General features: G+C 38.2%; 1 protein-coding gene across 1 annotated transcript in view; it reads left to right on the top strand.

Annotated features, from left to right (window-relative positions):
* The window catches only part of ptprb (protein tyrosine phosphatase receptor type b), a 29787-nt gene extending 21177 nt beyond the window's left edge, over positions 1-8610 (top strand). The window contains exons 17-30 of the mRNA XM_073847251.1: positions 292-441; positions 540-801; positions 3008-3114; positions 4352-4457; positions 4537-4617; positions 5251-5332; positions 5508-5598; positions 5739-5815; positions 6570-6704; positions 6790-6912; positions 7278-7441; positions 7535-7670; positions 8020-8129; positions 8222-8610. Coding sequence (XP_073703352.1) covers positions 292-441; positions 540-801; positions 3008-3114; positions 4352-4457; positions 4537-4617; positions 5251-5332; positions 5508-5598; positions 5739-5815; positions 6570-6704; positions 6790-6912; positions 7278-7441; positions 7535-7670; positions 8020-8127 — 1622 coding nt within the window. The 3' untranslated portion in view covers positions 8128-8129; positions 8222-8610. The remainder of the gene's footprint in view (positions 1-291; positions 442-539; positions 802-3007; positions 3115-4351; positions 4458-4536; positions 4618-5250; positions 5333-5507; positions 5599-5738; positions 5816-6569; positions 6705-6789; positions 6913-7277; positions 7442-7534; positions 7671-8019; positions 8130-8221) is intronic.
* The last annotated feature ends 11588 nt before the right edge of the window (positions 8611-20198 follow it).

Here is a 20198-nt window from a genome sequence, read left to right as displayed (position 1 = left end):
CTCCTTGAAATCACCAACTCCCACTGAAAATTAATCACTGCTGGTCACTTTGTTGCTGCACATCACTTCACTATATAATGTGACCTTAACATGGCAGCCATAATGAGGGGTGAACACAGTTTTTCTCTTTAACCATTCACAAAGTTGGCAGGTGTATGATGCTAATTGTTTTAAACTCTGTTCCATATTTAAACGTTGTAGTGTATCCCAGCTTTTAACTATATAAAGGATACTTTTTTTATTGTCAAAATGCTACAGCAAAATCTTAGAAGGTCAATGTTTGTGTTTTAGGGCCTCCTGTCCCACCACTGACAGTACGGGTCACTGAGGAGTCTGCAGTCATCACCCATTTCACCATCCTGTTTAAGTTCAACTGCAGCTGGTTCAGTGATGCTAATGGGGCTATTCGTTTCTTCACAGTAATCGTCACTGAGTCAAATGGTACAGTCATTTTAATTTATGGCAATGTCATCACCATTTGTCTCTTATTATGTTTAAATCTAAGAATTAAATCCAGTCTTGTTTCATTTCATGTACAGATGTTGATAATGTCCTGCCAGAGCAAAGACATCCTTTGCCATCTTATCTGGACTACAGACAAAACCGCTCCATCAAAGCATACCAGACTGGCTACTTTCACAGCCTGTGTGCTGAGGGATCTGACAGCAAGATCCGTGTTTTTGAGATAAACCTCGGAGCAGGGATGAAACGTTTGGGGGGAGCTTGCAAATGGGATACAGAATCTATCCAGCATGGAACACATTTATGTGATGGCCCGCTCAGATCCAGAACATCATATCGGTACTATTGAATAGCTTTATGTAACATTTTTTTGTAGTATGTTATCGTACGTTGAACGCTGCAGCATAATAAATTGATTTAAATTGAACATTTAAAAAATGCTACTGAATATCATATCAAAACTTTTATTATTTATTCACTCTCATAGTATTTAAAACCTTGTATGATGTTTATTTTTCTGTGGAACATCAAAGGAGATGTTTAGCATAATGTCTCTTTTTTTTGTACACTGAAAGAGACTGTTGATGTATTCAGAGGCGAACCAAGGTGAAGTGGGGGCCCCAGGCAAAATGAATAGATGAGGCCCTTCTAAAAGATTATTTCATTAATATATCTTTGTTACCTAAATATACATTTATACAACATGCAAAAAGTAGTCAAAACACATAATATAACATAAATAGTTTATTTTTTAAAACAAAGTGCATATTCTTTAACAAAATATTAATCTAAAATCTTTACAGAACAGATACAGAACAATCTTCTATCAAACAGGTTGCATGCAAAGCAGTATACCGCATCTGTGCTGATAGAGTATATAAGCCATGATCTCTTGATTTTCTCTCCATTTTTCATTACAATCTCATAATTGTCTTTTGTGAATCGTCGAGGAACTGTTTCATTGTTTTGGGGAAACACTGCATTGGTTACTTGGACTGGGCCTTTTTTCAATTATGTTAACTCAACTATGTAGTTTAATGTAGAAGAACTAAATAAAAAATGTCAACTAAGTAAATGTAATGATATTGTTTTGTGAGCTCTCCACTGGCAGCAAAACACAGTTCCAAAACTTGCCAAGTGGTGATGTTCACCTCCTTAACATTATCATCTATTCTATTGCAGCCTATTAATACCTGCATAAAATACATGCTGCTGCTACAGTAAGTGTAACCCTAGCTAGTAACCCTATTAGAAATTAGACAATCTAGAAAATTATTAAATGAAAATAAGCTGGAACAACAAAAACATTGGTTTGTCATATAATTATCATTAAGTCATTAATGATCATTATCTCCATCACTTAACTTACCGCTGTCATGTTTCCTCTTTTCCTCCTCTTCTTGGTTTTTTTTTTCCGCTTTTGGCTGCCAGATAGATAAGTCCTTTTCATTTTTAAAAAAAGCCTAGTAATAAGTTCTGCTGTGCCAGTTTGAAAACCGCGGCTGACGCATCACGAAGAAAAAGCAAGCACATCCAGCGTAACGCGAGAGGGAGCCCTCTAGGGGGGGATGCGGATATATTGCTCCATGTTGTGTGTATGTTTTTAATAATGACATTTCAGATTGTTCAAATGGTCAGCAGTCGGGGGCCCCCTCAAAATGCGGAGCCCCAGGCAATTGCCTGTCTTGCCTGCCCTATTGCTACGCCTCATGTATTACATCAAATATAGTTATATATAGTTCACTTCCAGAACAAAAATTTACAGATGATTTACTCACCCCCTTGTCATCCAAGATGTTCATGTCTTTCTTTCTTTCTTTAGTCGTAATGAAATTGTTTTTTGAGGAAAACATTTTAGCAATTTTCTCCCTGTAGTGGACTTCTATGAAGCCTATGAGTTTGAACTTCCAAAATGCAGTTTAAATGCACCTTCAAAGAGCTCTACACAATCCCAGAATAGGAAGAAGGGTCTTATCTAGCAAAACGATTGTTTATTTTCTAAAAAAAAAAATTACAATTTATATAGGCTACTTTTAACCTCAAATGCAATGTGCATGTGTACTCTGTGCACTCCGGTTCAATACAGTTATGGTATCGGAAAAACTCCCATCTCAACTTCAAAAAAATACTATCGCTGCAGAAGTACCGACCCAGTGTTTACAAAGTGAATGCGCATGGCAGAGCTATACGAGCATTTGAGGTTAAAAAGTATATAAATATTACTTTATTTAAGAAAATTAATTTCGCTAGATAAGACCCTTCTTCCTTGGCTGGGATCATTTAGAGTCCTTTGAAGCTGCATTTAAACTGCATTTTGGAAGTTCAAACTCACGGAAACCATAGAAGTCCACTATATAGAGAAAAATCCTGAAAGGTTTTCCTCAAATGACATTATTTCTTTACGACTGAAGAAAGAAAGACATGAGCATCTTGGATGACAAGGGGGTGAGTAAATTATCTGTAAGTTTTTGTTCTGGAAGTGAACTAATTCTTAAACTAGGGTTTAAGATGTATAATACTGAATATTCGCACTTTACTGTTTCAGATTAAGCGTTCGTGCCTTCACTCAGCTGTTTGATGAAGAGAACAAAGAATGTGCACATCCCCTTTACACTGACACTTACCTTTCCCTCCCAATATTAACTCAATCAGGTAAGACTCTTTTGTTTTTGTTAAATTTTTGTTGTGTTAAATGGATAGTTCACCCAAAAAAGAAAACTTTGTCATTAATTACTTACCCTCATGTCATTCCAAACCCCTAAGACCTTTGTTCATCTTCGGAACACAAATTGTATTAAATCCTCTGACCTGCATAGACAGCAATGGAACCACCATGATCAAGGCCCAGAAGTAAAGACATTGTTTAAATAGTTTGCGGTTCAACAGTAATTTTATAAAGCTATGAGGATACCTTTTGTGCACAAAAAACAAACGTGGTACTCTCGTGAATGGCTATGTCCTTACAATGTTTCCTTGAATGTGATAGTTCCGTTGCTGTCTTTGCAGGGTCAGAAAGCTCTTAGATTTCATTCAAAATATTTAAATTTGTGTTCCAAAGATCAACGAAGGTTTTACGGGTTTGGAGCTCAAAAACTTTATGAAAAATTTACATCTGATATGGGTTTCAGAAGTGGGTGTGGCGAAATGGCTCGATAGCGCCACCTATACACGTTCAGTGGAGTGCGCTTTGAGCAACGCTTCACGTACATGCACGAAAACTGGTACACACATGAAACACACCAAAACCTACTAAAAAGTCTCTTGGAGCAAAATCTGAAACCCAACAGGAAGTCGGTTGTTTTTAATTTTCTCAGCAAATTTTATGTCATTTTTGCCATTTTCAGGTGTCGTACTTGAACGAACTCCTCCTAGAGATTTATTTAGATCAACACCAAATTTGGGTAATCTAAAGGCCCATGTGACGTTAAATTGCGAGGAGTTTTCGTTGAAGGGTGTGTCCGTGTCCGATCTGCCCCAAACTTCACATGTGTGATAAAACACCTGACCTGAAGACATCTACATGCCCATATTCAGTTATAGTCATAGCACCACCTGCTGGCAACAGGAAGTGACATGTTTTACGCTGTAACAAACTCCTCCTAGAGATTTAATGATATCAACATTATATTTGGTAAGTCTAATCTAAAAGGCTTTGTGATGTTAAATGGTGAAGATCTTGAGTTTTCGTTAAAGGGTGTGACAAATTTGATGTTTCGCCATGGAAAAGAAGTTGTTATAACTGAGCCATAAAATCTCTGCCTCAAACTTCACACGTTCGATAAGAGTCCTGAGGGCTCTTTCATCGCTGTTTGCAGCTTTAATTGAATTTTGAAATTGTACTTTTTTTTTATTAAGTAGTGTAATGTTTCTCACTGCTTTTGTCATTCAGCACCACGAAATGGCCTTACAGGAGGAATAACCGCTGCTACATTTCTAGTCACCATGGTGCTCGCTGTGACCGCCTTACTCATTTACAGAAAGAGGGCTCACAAAATGTGAGTAAACACAAACACTTTGGTTAACACACAATGTTTATTACTGTGCTGATGTTTATTTGTGTCTGTGTTCTTTAAGTGCTGTGCAGGAAAGTCCAGTAATGAAAATGTGCATGTGGAAGGCGTTGCCTACATCACAGATGTGCTCAGGCATAAGGAGGTACCAAAATACTTAATTTTTCTTCATAATGATGACAGAGGAAAATAAATAATAATATAAATATCATATTTTGTAAAGTATGACTGATATTTGTGCCAAAACAAGACTAAGGTCTAAAGTCCTCAAAAATATGTTTGTTTAAAAAATGAATTACTGCAGCATTTATTTTAGCATTTGTTATTATAAGCATTACACTCTAAAAAAATAAAGGTGCTTTAAAAGGTTCTTCACAGCGATGCCATAGAAGAACCATTTTTGGTTCCACAAAGAATCTCTCTTTCTTATCTTTTTATAATCTGAAGAACCTTCTTTCGCCAAAAAGAACCTTTTGTGAAACAGAAAGGTTCCTCAGAAGTTAAAGGTTTTCTTCCAAGGACGCAGTGTCTCCTTCCCTTCTCAGCGAACTATGGTAACATACTTAACCTGAGATGTTCCCTTCCGAGGGAACTCTTACTGCTTCCTCTGGAGGGCGCTAGGGGAACCGCTAGTGCCCTCTAGAGGACGCAGTGTCTTGTTCCCTTCTCAGGGAACCATGGTTACATACGTAACCTGAGACGTTCTATGGCATCATGAAGCACCTTTATTTTTAGGAGTGTATGTCACTGATCTAGAATTTTCTCTATTATGCACTAGCCCAGTCCAAGCAATCTACTTTGAGTCCCATCTTGCTAAACTTCAAGCTGATTGCAGTTACCTTCTATCTGAAGAGTTTGAGGTAATGCACTACATAAAACATAATCAAAAACCAAATATCTAAGTCTGTCAAAGCAGTAAGTCAATAAGAAAGTCGTTGCTCTAACCCAAATAAACTATTTATCAGCAATAAGCTGAACTTTATCATTTGAATACATTACTGATTATTGCATCAACCTTTACTCGATGTTAAAAAGGGCCTAAAGGATGTGGGAAGGACCCAAACTCAGAATGCTGCACGTCTACTTGCGAACCGAAGCAAAAATCGCTACAACAATATACTGCCCTGTAAGTAGAGACAAATTATATTGTAAGTAAAATACAATTATTACACATATGGTTCTCGCATTCAAACTGATTATATCAGTATAGTTAGCGCTGGTTGAATGCTAAGTAGTGCTATGTGGTATTTTTGGGGGGGTCTGCAGACGACTCAACGCGGGTAAGACTGTCTTGCTTGGAGGATGACCCCTGTTCAGACTACATCAACGCTAACTACATACCTGTAAGTTGAACATATGTTCTTCATTTTATTGTTCATTGACTAAAAACTGGAATTGTGAGTTGTGTGGTAGAGTAGTTATAGATGGAGGTTTATGGAGGTTGTGGATTTTGATGCCTAAGATGTAATACTCAATGACAGGGAAATCAGTAGTTACTAAAGCCCCCTTTAAAACATTCAAATAAATAATATATGAATCAATTTTTAGTAACATATTAAAAGAAAAAAATATCAAACAAATGTGACCCTGAACCTCAATACCAGTCGCAAGTAGCACGAGAATATTTGTAGCAATAGCCAATAATACATTGTATGGGTCAAAATGATCGATTTTTCTTTTATGCCAAAAATTATTAGGATATTAAGTAAAGATCATGTTCCATGAAGACATTTTGTAAAATTCCTACCATAAATATATCAAAACATAATTTTTGATTAGATTAGTAGTATGCATAGCTAAGCTAAGAACTTTGGACAACTTTAAAGGTGATTTTCTCAATATTTAGATTTTTTACCACCCTCAGATTCCAGATTTTCAAAGTGTATCTCTGCCAAATAATGTCTTTCAGATGATGTTTAAATCTCAATTTCAAAAAAGCAACCCTTATGGCTGACAGTCAACATTTACAGCATCTTCAAACAACCCCTTTCCTGACAATTACCTACAAAAGAATAAACTAAATATTTGTAAGCCTCGGAGCAGTCAACGGTCCCTTTTGTCCTCTGATTCAAAAGTATTTCTGTGTCTGTTTAACAGGGAAACAATTTCAGATGGGAGTACATTGCCACACAAGGGCCTCTCCCAGGTACCAAGGATGATTTCTGGCGCATGGTGTGGGAACAAAACGTGCACAGCCTTGTAATGGTGACCCAATGTGTGGAAAGGGGCATGGTGAGTATAGATGCTTCTGGTAATGTTTTTCTGGTGATGTGTGCTGGTCTAATGTCATATTTTTGTGGATATGTGTATGATTCAGGTAAAGTGTGATCGATACTGGCCAATCGACAATGAGCCTTTGTATTACGGTGATGTTGTCGTGCAACTGCTTTCTGAGAAGATCCTCCCAGAGTGGACCATTCGGGATTTCAGGATATCATGTGTAAGTGTCAAACAAATTGATATATTGAAAGGAAACACAATGATTTAATAGGTGAACTGTAAAGGTATTTATTACTTTAAGGCAAATTAATTGATTTAATGACTGTTTGCTTCATTTTCATGCTAAATAGTATCTTTTCTTCTCTTCTTTGGGGTAAAACAGACAGTTTGGGAAACCTGTTTGTAAAGTTAATTTTACAATTTTGTAATTTGCAATTCAGTGGTAAAGAAACTCTTTTAAGCATATATGAAGAAATAAAGTGTGTGACTGAATTACTATAAAATGGCAACTAGTAGTAGTCTGAAAGAATTGGTTTTGGTATAGTTTTTGAAAATAAAACAACATGATGCAAATTCTTTTTTCAGGAGGGTCAGATGAGATACCCTAGGACAGTGCGTCAGTTCCATTACACCATATGGCCAGATCACGGCGTACCAGAAACAACCCAATCACTCATTCAGTTTGTGCGAACAGTCAGAGATTACATTGACAGGACAACCAGTCCTGGAGTTACTGTAGTACACTGCAGGTATATGTGTATCACCTAAACAACTTTAACAGACATTTCAAGGTGTTCACACTCAAAATATATTTACTCTGGATGTGTTTTTCTTTCTTTCAGTGCTGGTGTTGGCCGAACTGGCACTTTCATTGTGCTGGATCGTGTTTTACAACAACTAGACAGGAACTGCACAGTGGACATTTATGGATGTGTTTTTGATCTACGCCTGCATCGTTTATACATGGTACAGACTGAGGTATGAGTCTGTCTGTATAGTGACTTATATTGATGCAAGAGTAGCATTGCTTAATCAGATACTTCCAGCTCAATACAAGTTCATCTGAAGTACTGCTGCCCTACACAGGCAAAACACAGTATCTATTACATCCCTGAAACTGAGAAAAATGAGACCAATCAAATTGAAAAAAAAAAATTTCTCATAGAATCAAAGTTGTTGTGTTTGGTGTGAATTGGCCTTACAAAACCCAATTTCAGTCAGAAATCAATTAATAAATGTGTAGTTACTTTATTTTGCCTCTGTAGGTTTAATGAAATGTGTGAATTGGTTTATAAGTACCCTAATATGATGGACTTCTCTTCTGCAGTCTCAGTATGCTTATATCCATCAGTGCGTGCGGGATGTTTTGAGGGCTCGTAAACTTCACTGTGAACGAGATAACCCTCTTTTCCCCATCTACAACAACTTATTATAAAGGTAAGTAATAATTTTTGGTTTGATTTTACATTTGAAGATAGATGTCCTGAACTTATGTGGTCTTATGTAATTGTATGTATTTTTCTTCACAGAGTGTGTACATAGGATCATGAAGATTTTTCTCCTTCTTGAAAAAGAGCAGAGAAGACATTTTTGTTTTTCATCTAAAGTTTTAATAGCAGTGCATAACAAAGATATATGCTTTATTTTTATACAACTTTATTATTACATCCTTTTGTACTTCAGTTCATATTTGTGTACCTCTGTTTGTAATTATTTATGTTCTATGCTAATTTTGTTTAATAAATTGTATTTAGATTACTGGCACTTACTGGACTTTACTATTAATGTTTTTCAATGCTTAATGCATGATTATACGAAATGTGAACTTTTATACTTTTGTAGCTGGGATATAAAAACACAGTTGTTCTCCCTAAGTTAACTAGCAAAAGCTTTAAATAAAATAAATATTATAAACCCCCATACGTCTCATTTTAGCTTTTCTGCATGTACAGTTGCTGCTTTTTTTTATAAAGAAATTACTGCTTATGGACCTGAAGAAGTTGTTTTACGATCGTCTTTTTTTTAATTATATATCATTAATAGGACTCAGCAAAGGAGCAGTGAAGGCGCTCCCAAATGCACATGCTTTAGGGCTCTCTGAAAAAAACAAAAAAAGATTAAGTGCTGTGACAAACAGTTAGAGGAAACAGTTAAATGTTTTTCTATACAATGACACCATTTTTTTTTTCTCTCCATTGTATGTGCATAGGGTAAACATTTGAATTTGGGTAGGCCAAATGCAGGCGGAAATCCCCAAAATAGCCCCAGAGCTTAAGAGGTTGAAGAAATAAAGCTCATTTGAATATAATTTAAGCAAAATGTTTATAATATTAAATTTATTTTTATTGAAATTTCTGTGCAAAGGTTTGAAGTATTTGTAATTGTTGAATATTTGTTTTTTGAATATAATTTTGCTCATGTAATTTATTTATCTGTGTTTTTTATCTATATCTGTCTGCCTTTAAACTGTAGTTTTCACTGACTTAAAAGCTTTGATTTGGGGATTATCAACTGCTTCAGGAAGCCCATGTTGGGCCTCATGGGTCTCACCTTTATGACACGGTCAGTGGCATCCTCCACCGTCATGTCAATGCGAATCATCAGAAATGCCAGAACAAGTGTAGGAGACCTTTGACACCATCTGTGCAGTGCACCAACACCTTATCTAGGAAAAAAAGAAAGACATCCAAAACAAATTCAGTGCTGGACAGTTGGTCATTACAGGACAAACAATAGATGATAAATGATAGACAATAAATGGTGTATGTGCACTGGCTCTTACTATGTGGGTTACTCAGGGCCTTGTGGATGAATTTTGCAGCTGGGTAGAAATACTTGCTGATGTCAAACAAGTGGTCATCCTTTACAGGCACACCACAGTAAGTGATGTTCATGCCTTTGTAATATATGCCCCTGTATAGGTCTTTCCTAATAGGTCTTCCTTTTTTGGCATTCCTAACAACACCATCAATTAATTGATTCATAATAACAAACAATGCAATAGTGACCACATAATAAAAACAATTGTCATTATTGTTGGGATTTAATATAACCAGCACAACATTGTCTTTTAGTTTCAATCTTTCTAAAAAACCCAGCGTTGAATGGGTAAACAAATACGCAGTAAAATGAAGGGAACAAAGGACCAAGTTCTTACCGACACAGTCTAAAACTTTATTAAAAGATATTTTTTCCAGAACTTGGCACTGCACATCATCTTCCTTGTAGAAAAAAACAGCATATGCTGGTTAGGTATGTTTTAAACAAGGCTGCTGGTTTAAGCTGGTCCTTAGCTTAAAGGTTGCATCAGCGATTTCTAGCCTAAAACATAAAGTGTCAATTTCAGATGACCTTTCTTCACGATCCGCTCGCTGCCTGCCCCATAAATTGTCTGTGAAAAAACCGCGTCTCTCTGCTCAGCCTAGGGTCCGAGATATGCCAAAAAAACAATCGGCACTACCAACCTTTCCACACATAAACAAACAGTGTTCCAACCAATCAGCGTCAGGGGTTTGGTGTTGTGGACTTTCGCTCCGCCTCCCTCACATCCCTGCACCAGTAGGAAAGTCCACAACACCAAACTCCTGACGCTGATTGGTTGGAACACTGTTTGTTTATGTGTGGAAAGGTTGGTAGTGCCGATTGTTTTTTTGGCATATCTCGGACCCTAGGCTGACCAGAGAGACGCGTTTTTTTCACAGACAATTTATGGGGCAGGCAGCGAGCGGATCGTGAAGAAAGGTCAGCTGAAATTGACACTTTATGTTTTAGGCTAGAAATCGCTGATACAACCTTTAACACAGGCAGTGCTGTAGAGGCAGGCACTGATCTTCTGCAGAGGCAGTGTTTAGCCACACTATTACATTATATAGTGGCACATTCCACAACCTGTTGTTTTGGCCATCTGGCTTCAATATAAGTTGTTTTTAGACTAACAAGAAAGTTTTGACTTTTGACATTTACAGAATGTTTTATAGTACAATGACCTCTTAAGCCGAGTTCAGACTGCACGATTTTCAAAGCAATCGCGTCACAGATGTTTTCAAACTGCATGACTATCTGGGGTAGCATTCCGTCGCTGCTGTGTTCAAGCTGCACGATGGATCGGCGACAGGGGGTTTCACACTGCATGACTTTACAATAGGAAGAATCACCGACAACTTTGTCCCGGTCCGCAAACAACCAAACACACACGAGAAGTGACATGGAAACAATGCGAGGTCAGGCGTGCAAGTTCTCACGTGAGACTGGGATTATTATTTTTTAAAAAATGGTAGCCCGCAGCTTGTCACACAAATTGCATGTGCACTCATTTGCAGCGAAAAGAAAAGAAGCCGAAGCTATGCTTGTTGATATTGTGTGGTCTATACCTTCGTAACTCCTCCCCCAAATTCCCGCTGGCCTGGATGTTGCTCTCTCATTGGCTGTAGGTAATCGCCGATGTTATTTTCAGTCAGATCACCTTTCACACGACATGATTTTGAATCGCCGACAGGTCCAAATATTTAGCATGCCAAATATCTCATGGGTGTCGGCGACACGTCGGCGATTCTCTCAGATCGCGTCTTTGATAGTTCACACTGTATGATTGTCACTCGCGTGAACGAGCACCAATTTGCCTGTTATTTCGGGCATTTGTCGGCGATTTCTCAAAACCTGTCGGCGAGTCAAAATCGGGGCTAAAATCATGCAGTCTGAACTCGGCTTTATATGTCAAAATATCAAGGCAATTTTGTTTTCTCAGTTCATGGCTCCCTAGAAATGCATAACTGCATTGTGTTTAATTCCTGTTCATACTGATGCATTGCAATATTACTTTATCACATGGTTTGGAAAAATTCATGATCACTTATTGTCACGGATTGGCCAGGCTCTTCCACCACTCACACACAGCGATCACTCTCACCTGAATTCTAATCACAGTCACCTGCATCTAATCAGTCACTCACACATAAAAGCTAACGCCACACACCATTCATTGTCTGGACTCATTCCTACGAAGCGGACTCATTGTGCTTCTCTCTCGGAGTTCACAAACTACCAACCTACCTGATTATACTTAAGTTCATCTCTGCTTCATTTCAGTCTGTCCAGTCGATCTGTCTCCAGTCAGCGGTGTGTGTGCCGTAAGTCTGCCAGCTGTCAGTAAGCGGAGTGTGTGTGCTGTCAGATCTGAAGTTCATCTCCCGTCGTTCCTGCAGAGGAAACCAACATTATTCATCACGTTGATATCCATTCAAGAACTATTACAAATCTGAACTGTTATACTTACCATTCCTGCATGTCATTCATCATCTGTTGCTCAGCTGTAAATAAAATACCGTTTACCTTCACTTACCTCATTTGTCCGTCTGCTTCTCTAACACTTATGTGACGGTCAACATGTTGTAGACTTACTCATTTTCTATAAAGACATTGGGCCAGACCTCAGTGACAGGTGTCCAGTCCAGTGCACATTTTTCTAGGCATTGCTTCAGTTGAATCATGTTTTGAAGGAATCTCTGTTTTCCCTTAAGGTTCTTCTGGACCTGGGACACATGGTGGTTCTGGAACAGGCTTTACTTTCTTTTTCTTAAATTGCTTCCTTGTCTTTACAGTCAAATGCTTTAGCTTTGAAATAGAATACTGGAATACAGCTTTGTAGTGTTATACAATCAATTAACCACCTTTTATTGATATGTGTATTTTTCTAATTCCGCGAATGTGATCAGTACCAGAGTCATGAAAAGCCTCTAATGCAGGGGTGTCAAACTCAATTCCTGGAGGGCAAAAGCCGTCTAAAGATTAGTTCCAACCCTGCTCCACCACACATACCACAATGTATTTTGTAAATTTCCTTCTGTAAATATATCAAAACTTAATAATATGCATTGCTAAGAACTTCATTTGGACAACTTTAAAGGTGATTTTCTCAGTATTTTGATTTTTTGCACCCTCAGATTTCAAATTTTCAAATATTTCTAATTTCAAATATTGTCCTATCCTAATCATACATCTTATTTATTCAGATGATGTAGAAACCTCTATTTCCAAAAACTGACCCTTATGATTTGTTTTGTGGTCCAGGATCAAAAATGGTTTTGATGAGAAAACATATAACATAAAGAGATAAAAGATAACCTTGCATGTCTACTAGAACATTTGAGGTCATACAATAGCAAAAATTGGGATTGGGATTTATGTGTGGCAGGTATATTGGAAACAGTATTCATCTAGTTTTGAACCTAATTGATTATAATTATTTAATTCAAAATTACATTTTGAAACAACAACCAGATTTAATATCTGTAGCTCCTGTTTATTTTTATGTAAGTGTTCTATAAAAGCACGATGTAAGAGGAAAGTTTTCTGGGTGATCTTCTGACAATGTGCAAATTAAAGAAATAATAGCACCACAGGCCTGTGTAATCGGCTGCACAGTTTGCCACCGAGCAGCATACGTGGCTAAATGTTTCAGAGATCAAGGAGAAAGAAAGATCTTTACTCCCTGATCCCCTGCTCTTGCCTACTGGACTTTTTGGTACCACCACGAAGACGGTGTTCCAAAAGTGTATGTACTTTGGAAGCCACTTGATACTTTTATCCTTTGCCAATGAAGTTTTGCATAGAATGAAAACTGATTGCAGATTTGGGATGGGCTTTCCTTTTTACTAAGTGCAGCAAATATGAGGCCTGTGAGGATATTAGTACTGGACCCAAAAACACAGACAAACACAAGTGGATAAGATTTAGAAAGTTTATTTTCAGTTTTCCTAATGTTAAAGTTCTCAGGATACCAGCAAGTCTTCTCCAGGCCAGAGAGTGGCAACAGTGAGGTGACAATGAATCAGAGATAGATAAAGATGATCAGAGGCTAGTATGCTAGCTGAGCACTTCCAAGCAGGAATTGAGTGGATCACTGAATCAGCTGACAGGGTTTAGGTGGTTTCATGAGGTGGAGGGAATGATCTACTTGGGAACTGAACCCCGGTCTACCATGTGACAGGCAGAGACACAGTCCACTGTACCACACAGGAGAGCCCACAAGAATGTTCTAGAAGGTGTTCTGAGGAGTAACAGAAGAGTAGAGAACAAACAGTACTGAAGACAACACAATCCCAGTTCCTTTATCCTTTTCCAGTCCCAAGTCCACAACAAATAATTCCTCAATTCAAATCCAGATCCACAAAGAACTGACAATCCAGCTTCCAGAGCAGCAGATAAAGACAGTGGCTGCGTCCGAAACTGCCTACTCAATAAGTAGGTACTTAATTTCAATTAGTACTTAGCAAACCCATTATAGTTATGTTTTCTGTCATGATTCTTCTTTGTTAAAGATACTTAAGTCTTTCCCTGAGTTTGTATGCAATTCTTTATTCTGCAGTAATAATACAAAAATTAGAGCGACAGCGACACCTCATGGCATCAGTAACATGACAACCGCTTTCCTCCATGTTTGCAACATCTGCACAAAGGAGACATCAATCAGCTGCTCAAAGATCTTACCTTTGGAGAAGACTGTTGATTTTACACTCGGAAAATATAAGTATTACTACTTAGAAATTAAGATTACCTCAGAATGCATTGCTATCCCACTCCAACACTTACAAACAATAATAATGATAAATGCTGACTAATAATTAATTATATTTTAGTTAAACAAGCATATTTTTTTCAATGAAGTAATGAATAAATGCATACGTTTATGAAACTGTTATATTTTATTTACTGACAACAACAGGAAACATGAATAACCCACATAGCAAACAGAACTTCTTGGCCCAAATGTGGCCTCAAGCTGGCACTGCTGGCCTCATGTCGGCAATGGCATGTTCCCTTTCAGCCAGAGCTGGGCCATGTGTGGCAATGATGGCACAACGTGGATCACGGCAAACAGTATGAGGGCCGATTGTTGGTGGGAGGAGTGTGGCCCAGATCAGTCCAGTCATCATGTGGCCCATATCAGGCTTGTGACATGACAGCATATGTGACCCATTTAAACAAGATAAACAAAATATTGCATGGTAATGGTTAAATGATCACAGAATATTCAGTGAAATGTAGGATTGTTTAAATGTCTTTGAAATGGCAAGTCAAAACAGGATGAAACATTATCATTTAATAAGCATATCAGTAAACCAGTCAACTGCATTAAACTGAACTTAATCATAATTTAATTATATTTTATCTTACTCTCAGTACAAATAATCTTAAAATCCTTATATAGAGAGAGAGTTTACAATGGGGCACATAATTTTATGAATATGCTGTCATGCACAAGCATTAACTAAAATTATTATAAAGGCATTTTATTTTATTCAAATCCTAGATATCCATGTGATGCTTTGTGTGAGAAACGGATCCAAATTTAAACCATTCATCTGCGATATGTATCTCCCAGAGCCGTTGTTCTCTCCTTCCTCTGTAGCTATAGTAAAATTTGCCGTTAAGAAGTTTTACTACAAGTTTTACAGCAGCGATATCAAACGCTCATTGGCTCTCGCCAGTTTCGTCATAGATTGCGACATGCCGTGTTTCCGGTGATGCATGTTTTGAACGAGAAACGCGCGCATTTACAGAGTATTCGGGATAGTATTTTTAGCGTTTAACAAACGAAATTATGCCCTGCTCCTCACACTAAACTATATTCCGCCAGAGAGGACTGCGACATATCGTCATTTGACATAGTGATGATTTTGGCATACAGCTCATGAAAACCCAAAATTCCTATCTCAAAAAATTAGCATATTTCATCCGACCAATAAAAGAAAAGTGTTTTTAATGCAAAAAAAGTCAACCTTCAAATAATTATGTTCAGTTATGCACTCAATACTTGGTCGGGAATCCTTTTGCAGAAATGACTGCTTCAATGCGGCATGGCATGGAGGCAATCAGCCTGTGGCACTGCTGAGGTGTTATGGAGGCCCAGGATGCTTCGATAGCGGCCTTAAGCTCATCCAGAGTGTTGGGTCTTGTGTCTCTCAACTTTCTCTTCACAATATCCCACAGATTCTCTATGGGGTTCAGGTCAGGAGAGTTGGCAGGCCAATTGAGCACAGTAATACCATGGTCAGTAAACCATTTACCAGTGGTTTTGGCACTGTGAGCAGGTGCCAGGTCGTGCTAAAAAATGAAATATTCATCTCCATAAAGCTTTTCAGCAGATGGAAGCATGAAGTGCTCCAAAATCTCCTGATAGCTAGCTGCAGTGACCCTGCCCTTGATAAAACACAGTGGACCAACACCAGCAGCTGACATGGCACCCCAGACCATCACTGACCATGGGTACTTGACACTGGACTTCAGGCATTTTGGCATTTCCCTCTCCCCAGTCTTCCTCCAGACTCTGGCACCTTGATTTCCGAATGACATGCAAAATTTGCTTTCATCCGAAAAAAGTACTTTGGACCACTGAGCAACAGTCCAGTGCTGCTTCTCTGTAGCCCAGGTCAGGCGCTTCTGCCGCTGTTTCTGGTTCAAAAGTGGCTTGACCTGGCGCCTGTACACGGTGGCTCTGGATGTTTCTACTCCAGACTCAGTCCACTGCTTCCGCAGGTCCCCCAAGGTCTGGAATCGGTCCTTCTCCACAATCTTCCTCAGGGTCCGGTCACCTCTTCTCGTTGTGCAGCATTTTCTGCCACACTTTTTCCTTCCCACAGACTTCCCACTGAGGTGCCTTGATACAGCACTCTGGGAACAGCCTATTCGTTCAGAAATTTCTTTCTGTGTCTTACCCTCTTGCTTGAGGGTGTCAATGATGGCCTTCTGGACAGCAGTCAGGTCGGCAGTCTTACCCATGATTGCGGTTTTGAGTAATGAACCAGGCTGGGAGTTTTTAAAAGCCTCAGGAATCTTTTGCAGGTGTTTAGAGTTAATTAGTTGATTCAGATGATTAGGTTAATAGCTCGTTTAGAGAACCTTTTCATGATATGCTAATTTTTTGAGATAGGAATTTTGGGTTTTCATGAGCTGTATGCCAAAATCATCAATATTAAAACAATAAAAGGCTTGAACTACTTCAGTTGTGTGTAATGAATCTAAAATATAGGAAAGTCTAATGTTTATCAGTACATTACAGAAAATAATGAACTTTATCACAATATGCTAATTTTTTTAATAGGACCTGTATACTTTATACACTCTGGTTAATTTGTTATTTATAAATAAGTAACATTTTTTAATGCAATACATTTTTTTTTATTGCAAAGTTAAATGATTTGTGAATTTAAAGGCTGATTCTATTCAGTTTAATGTACTTTATTGGCAAAGTTTGTGTGTACATTAAAACATAAAACTGAAAATGAATAATGGTGATTATAGTAATACACAATGCAGTGATATCAAATATTAAGATTCTGTATTGGGTCTGGGTTTTATAAGGCTCAGGTGTGGCCCAGATTTGGGGATTCTGGTATACTTAAGGCTGAGGATTGGTATCAATAATACAACCTGTTTTGGCCCAGCTCAGGGCCAGTTAAGGGTGATTAGCTGGCTGAGATTCAGGCCAGTTATGGCGCATGTGTGGCCCTTGTCTTTTATCCAGTTTTGGACCACTTCAGGGCCGTCATTCTTTGCGGTACTTGGGCCGAGGGAAATGTAGTTCTGTGATGGAAGGTCTCATCGATGGCACTAGACCATTTCCAGGATGCTGTTATGGATTTCTCCTTTCTCACTGCACACACCAGTCTGCAGACATTGCAGATCATACAAAGATGCAGAAATATAATTAAAAAGCTGCCATTTTAACAGCACAATGTCATTTGATCTCTGTATTGGAAGTAACAAAATGATTAATCTTTGTATTAAGTTTCGGATTTTACTTTTCCCCAAAAATGTTGCTGTCACCTTTCCTTTCAGGTCCTGCTCCACCACAAAAGATCTGCAACAAAGACACAGAAATCAAAAATCAGAAAAGTTCTGTAATAGCTCTGTTTGAAATTAGTTTGAAGTTTAGTTACTATATGTACTTGTGTTTATCTACATTACCTACATTAATGTAAAGCAGTGACAGTGAATTCTACATAATAATCTCACATAACGTCCATCACTCACTCAGATGTTTGGTGTTGTGATGTGCTCTAGAACATTTTCCTGTCATTTGTTAAATAGACATTTATTAAACGTCTTTAAAATGTATATGGTTTATGTAAATCCGCTTTTGAAGACGTGCGTGTGCTACCTGGAGCTTAATGTTCGCTGTACGTCATAAAACGTGTTTTAACAGCGAAATCACAAATATACTATAACGTTACTGTATAACATCTAGGCACCTACTGCAAATCAACAGTTTACTATACAGTAGCGCAACAAATACGACTTTAACCGTGTTTTGGTTTGTAATACTCACATTTGTAAACAGCCTCGTCGCGGTTCTCAATCACGTTCGATGATGACGTATTGATCCCCTGTGGCCTCCTGGGATTGAAAAGTATCCATCGATGAACACTTCAGAATCTGGGCTGAAGCAGTTGGACATCCAGGGATTTCTCGCCTACTCTGTTATGAATACTGAGGTTTCGAACGTACTTCTTTCTTCACATACTATTTTTTCCTACCATATAGTAGGCAAGTAGGCATATTCGGACGCACTTTAAGTAGACGTACGCCCGAATCTCACGAGAATTAGTGCACTCGCCTACTAATTCTCGCCTACTCTTTTATAAATACTAAGGATTCAGACATACTTATTTCCTCGCCTACTGCTTTCCCCTACTATATAGTAGAGAAGTAGGCGATTTCGGACACAGCCAGTCAAACTTACTGACTCTTGACAGGGGCAGAGAGAGAGAAAACAGATTCCAGGCAGGATCAAGTTCACACAGACTTCAGGGATCAGATTCAGATGCTGGCTGGAATGTTCATCAATGAGCAGAAGAGACAATCTGGCAGAGAGGTAAGAGTGAGACTGGCTTATATAGTTAGTGAGACAGGAGAAACCAATGAGAATAATTAAAGGAGGAATTACAAGACCAGGAACAGGAAGCTGGATGCTAGCTGACAAAATAAGAGTTTAATAGGAAGTGGTGACAAAATCATGACAAGGCCATTAGAAAGACTTTATTTTTATTGACATTTTTAGCATCATTGCAGGTCAAATCAATTCAAGTCAAGTCACCTTTATTTATATAGTGCTTATATTCATTGTTATATAACAATACAGATTGTGTCAAAGCAACTTCATATTATTAAACAGGACAATAGTGTGTCAATAACGCAGTATTCTAAACAATCAATTTTCAGGCAGTTCATCAATGAATTCAGTGATGTCATCATCCAGTTCAGTTTAAATAGTATACGATATCGCGGGAAAGTGTCCCCAACTAAGCAAGCCAGAGGCGACAGTGGCAAGGAACCAAAAACACAGGTGTTGAAATGGAGAAAAAAACCTTGGGAGAAACCAGTCTCAGTCGGGGAACCAGTTCTCCTCTGGCCAGACGAAACCAGCAGTTTGTACCAATGTCAGATTACAGAGGACTCATCTGGTTCCCTTGGTGTAGTGCAGATGCCAGTCTAGGTGACGAGGTCTTCACTGATGATCCATCTCTGGAGCTCATAAACTGACGTGAGGGACTATAGTGTGATAAGAGATGGCTCAAGGAGCTAAACCATTGAGAGCTTTATAAGTAATTAACAAGATTTTAAAATCTATATGTTTAATAGGGAGCCAGTGCAGTGTTGACAGAACCGGGCTAATATGGTCATACTTTCTGGTTCTACTAAGAACTCTTGCTGCTGCATTTTGGACCAACTGGAGTTTGTTTATTAAGCATGCAGAACAACCACCCAATAAAGCATTAAAAGAATGTTGTGGTCAATAGTATCAAACGCAGCACTAAGATCCAGTAGCACTAATAGAGAGATGCAACCATGATCGGATGATAAGAGCAGGTAATTTGTAACTCTAATAAGAGCAGTCTCAGTACTATGATAAGGTCTAAAACCTGACTGGAAATCCTTGCAGATACCATTTTTCTGTAAGAAGAAACATAATTGTGAGGATACTACCTTTTCTAGTATCTTTGACAGAAGAGATACTTATCCTACTGATAATGACGATTTAATATTCAGAAGAAGATCTATGACTTCTGGAAGCACCTTTTTTAGGAGCTTAGATGGAATAGGGTCTAACATCATGTTGTGGGTTTAGATAATTTAACAAGTTTATACAATTCTTCCTCTCCTATAGTAGAGAATGCATGGAATTGTTCCTCAGGAGATCTATAGCGCACTAACTGATACGATACTGTAGCGGGGGCTGTATGGTTACAATTTTATCTCTAATAGTGTCGATCTTGCACTTGCAATTGCCAATCTCAAAAGTGAAACTAAAAAGTTATTGTGCATTCAAAACGGCAGTGTCCCGCATATTAATTGCAGCTCGAGCTCCGTAATTAAATATTTATTTCCTCCATGTGTTTCCTTACAGCTGTGTGAGAGTGAGCCGCTCTATGAGACAGCCAATCAGAGCAGAGCTCCTCATTATTATTCATGAACCTTCCAAATAAGGTAATAACAGATCATTTCCTT

Source organism: Garra rufa, chromosome 9, assembly GCF_049309525.1.
Source record: "Garra rufa chromosome 9, GarRuf1.0, whole genome shotgun sequence".
Lineage (NCBI taxonomy): Eukaryota > Metazoa > Chordata > Actinopteri > Cypriniformes > Cyprinidae > Garra > Garra rufa.
This window is presented reverse-complemented; position numbering and strand designations above follow the sequence as displayed.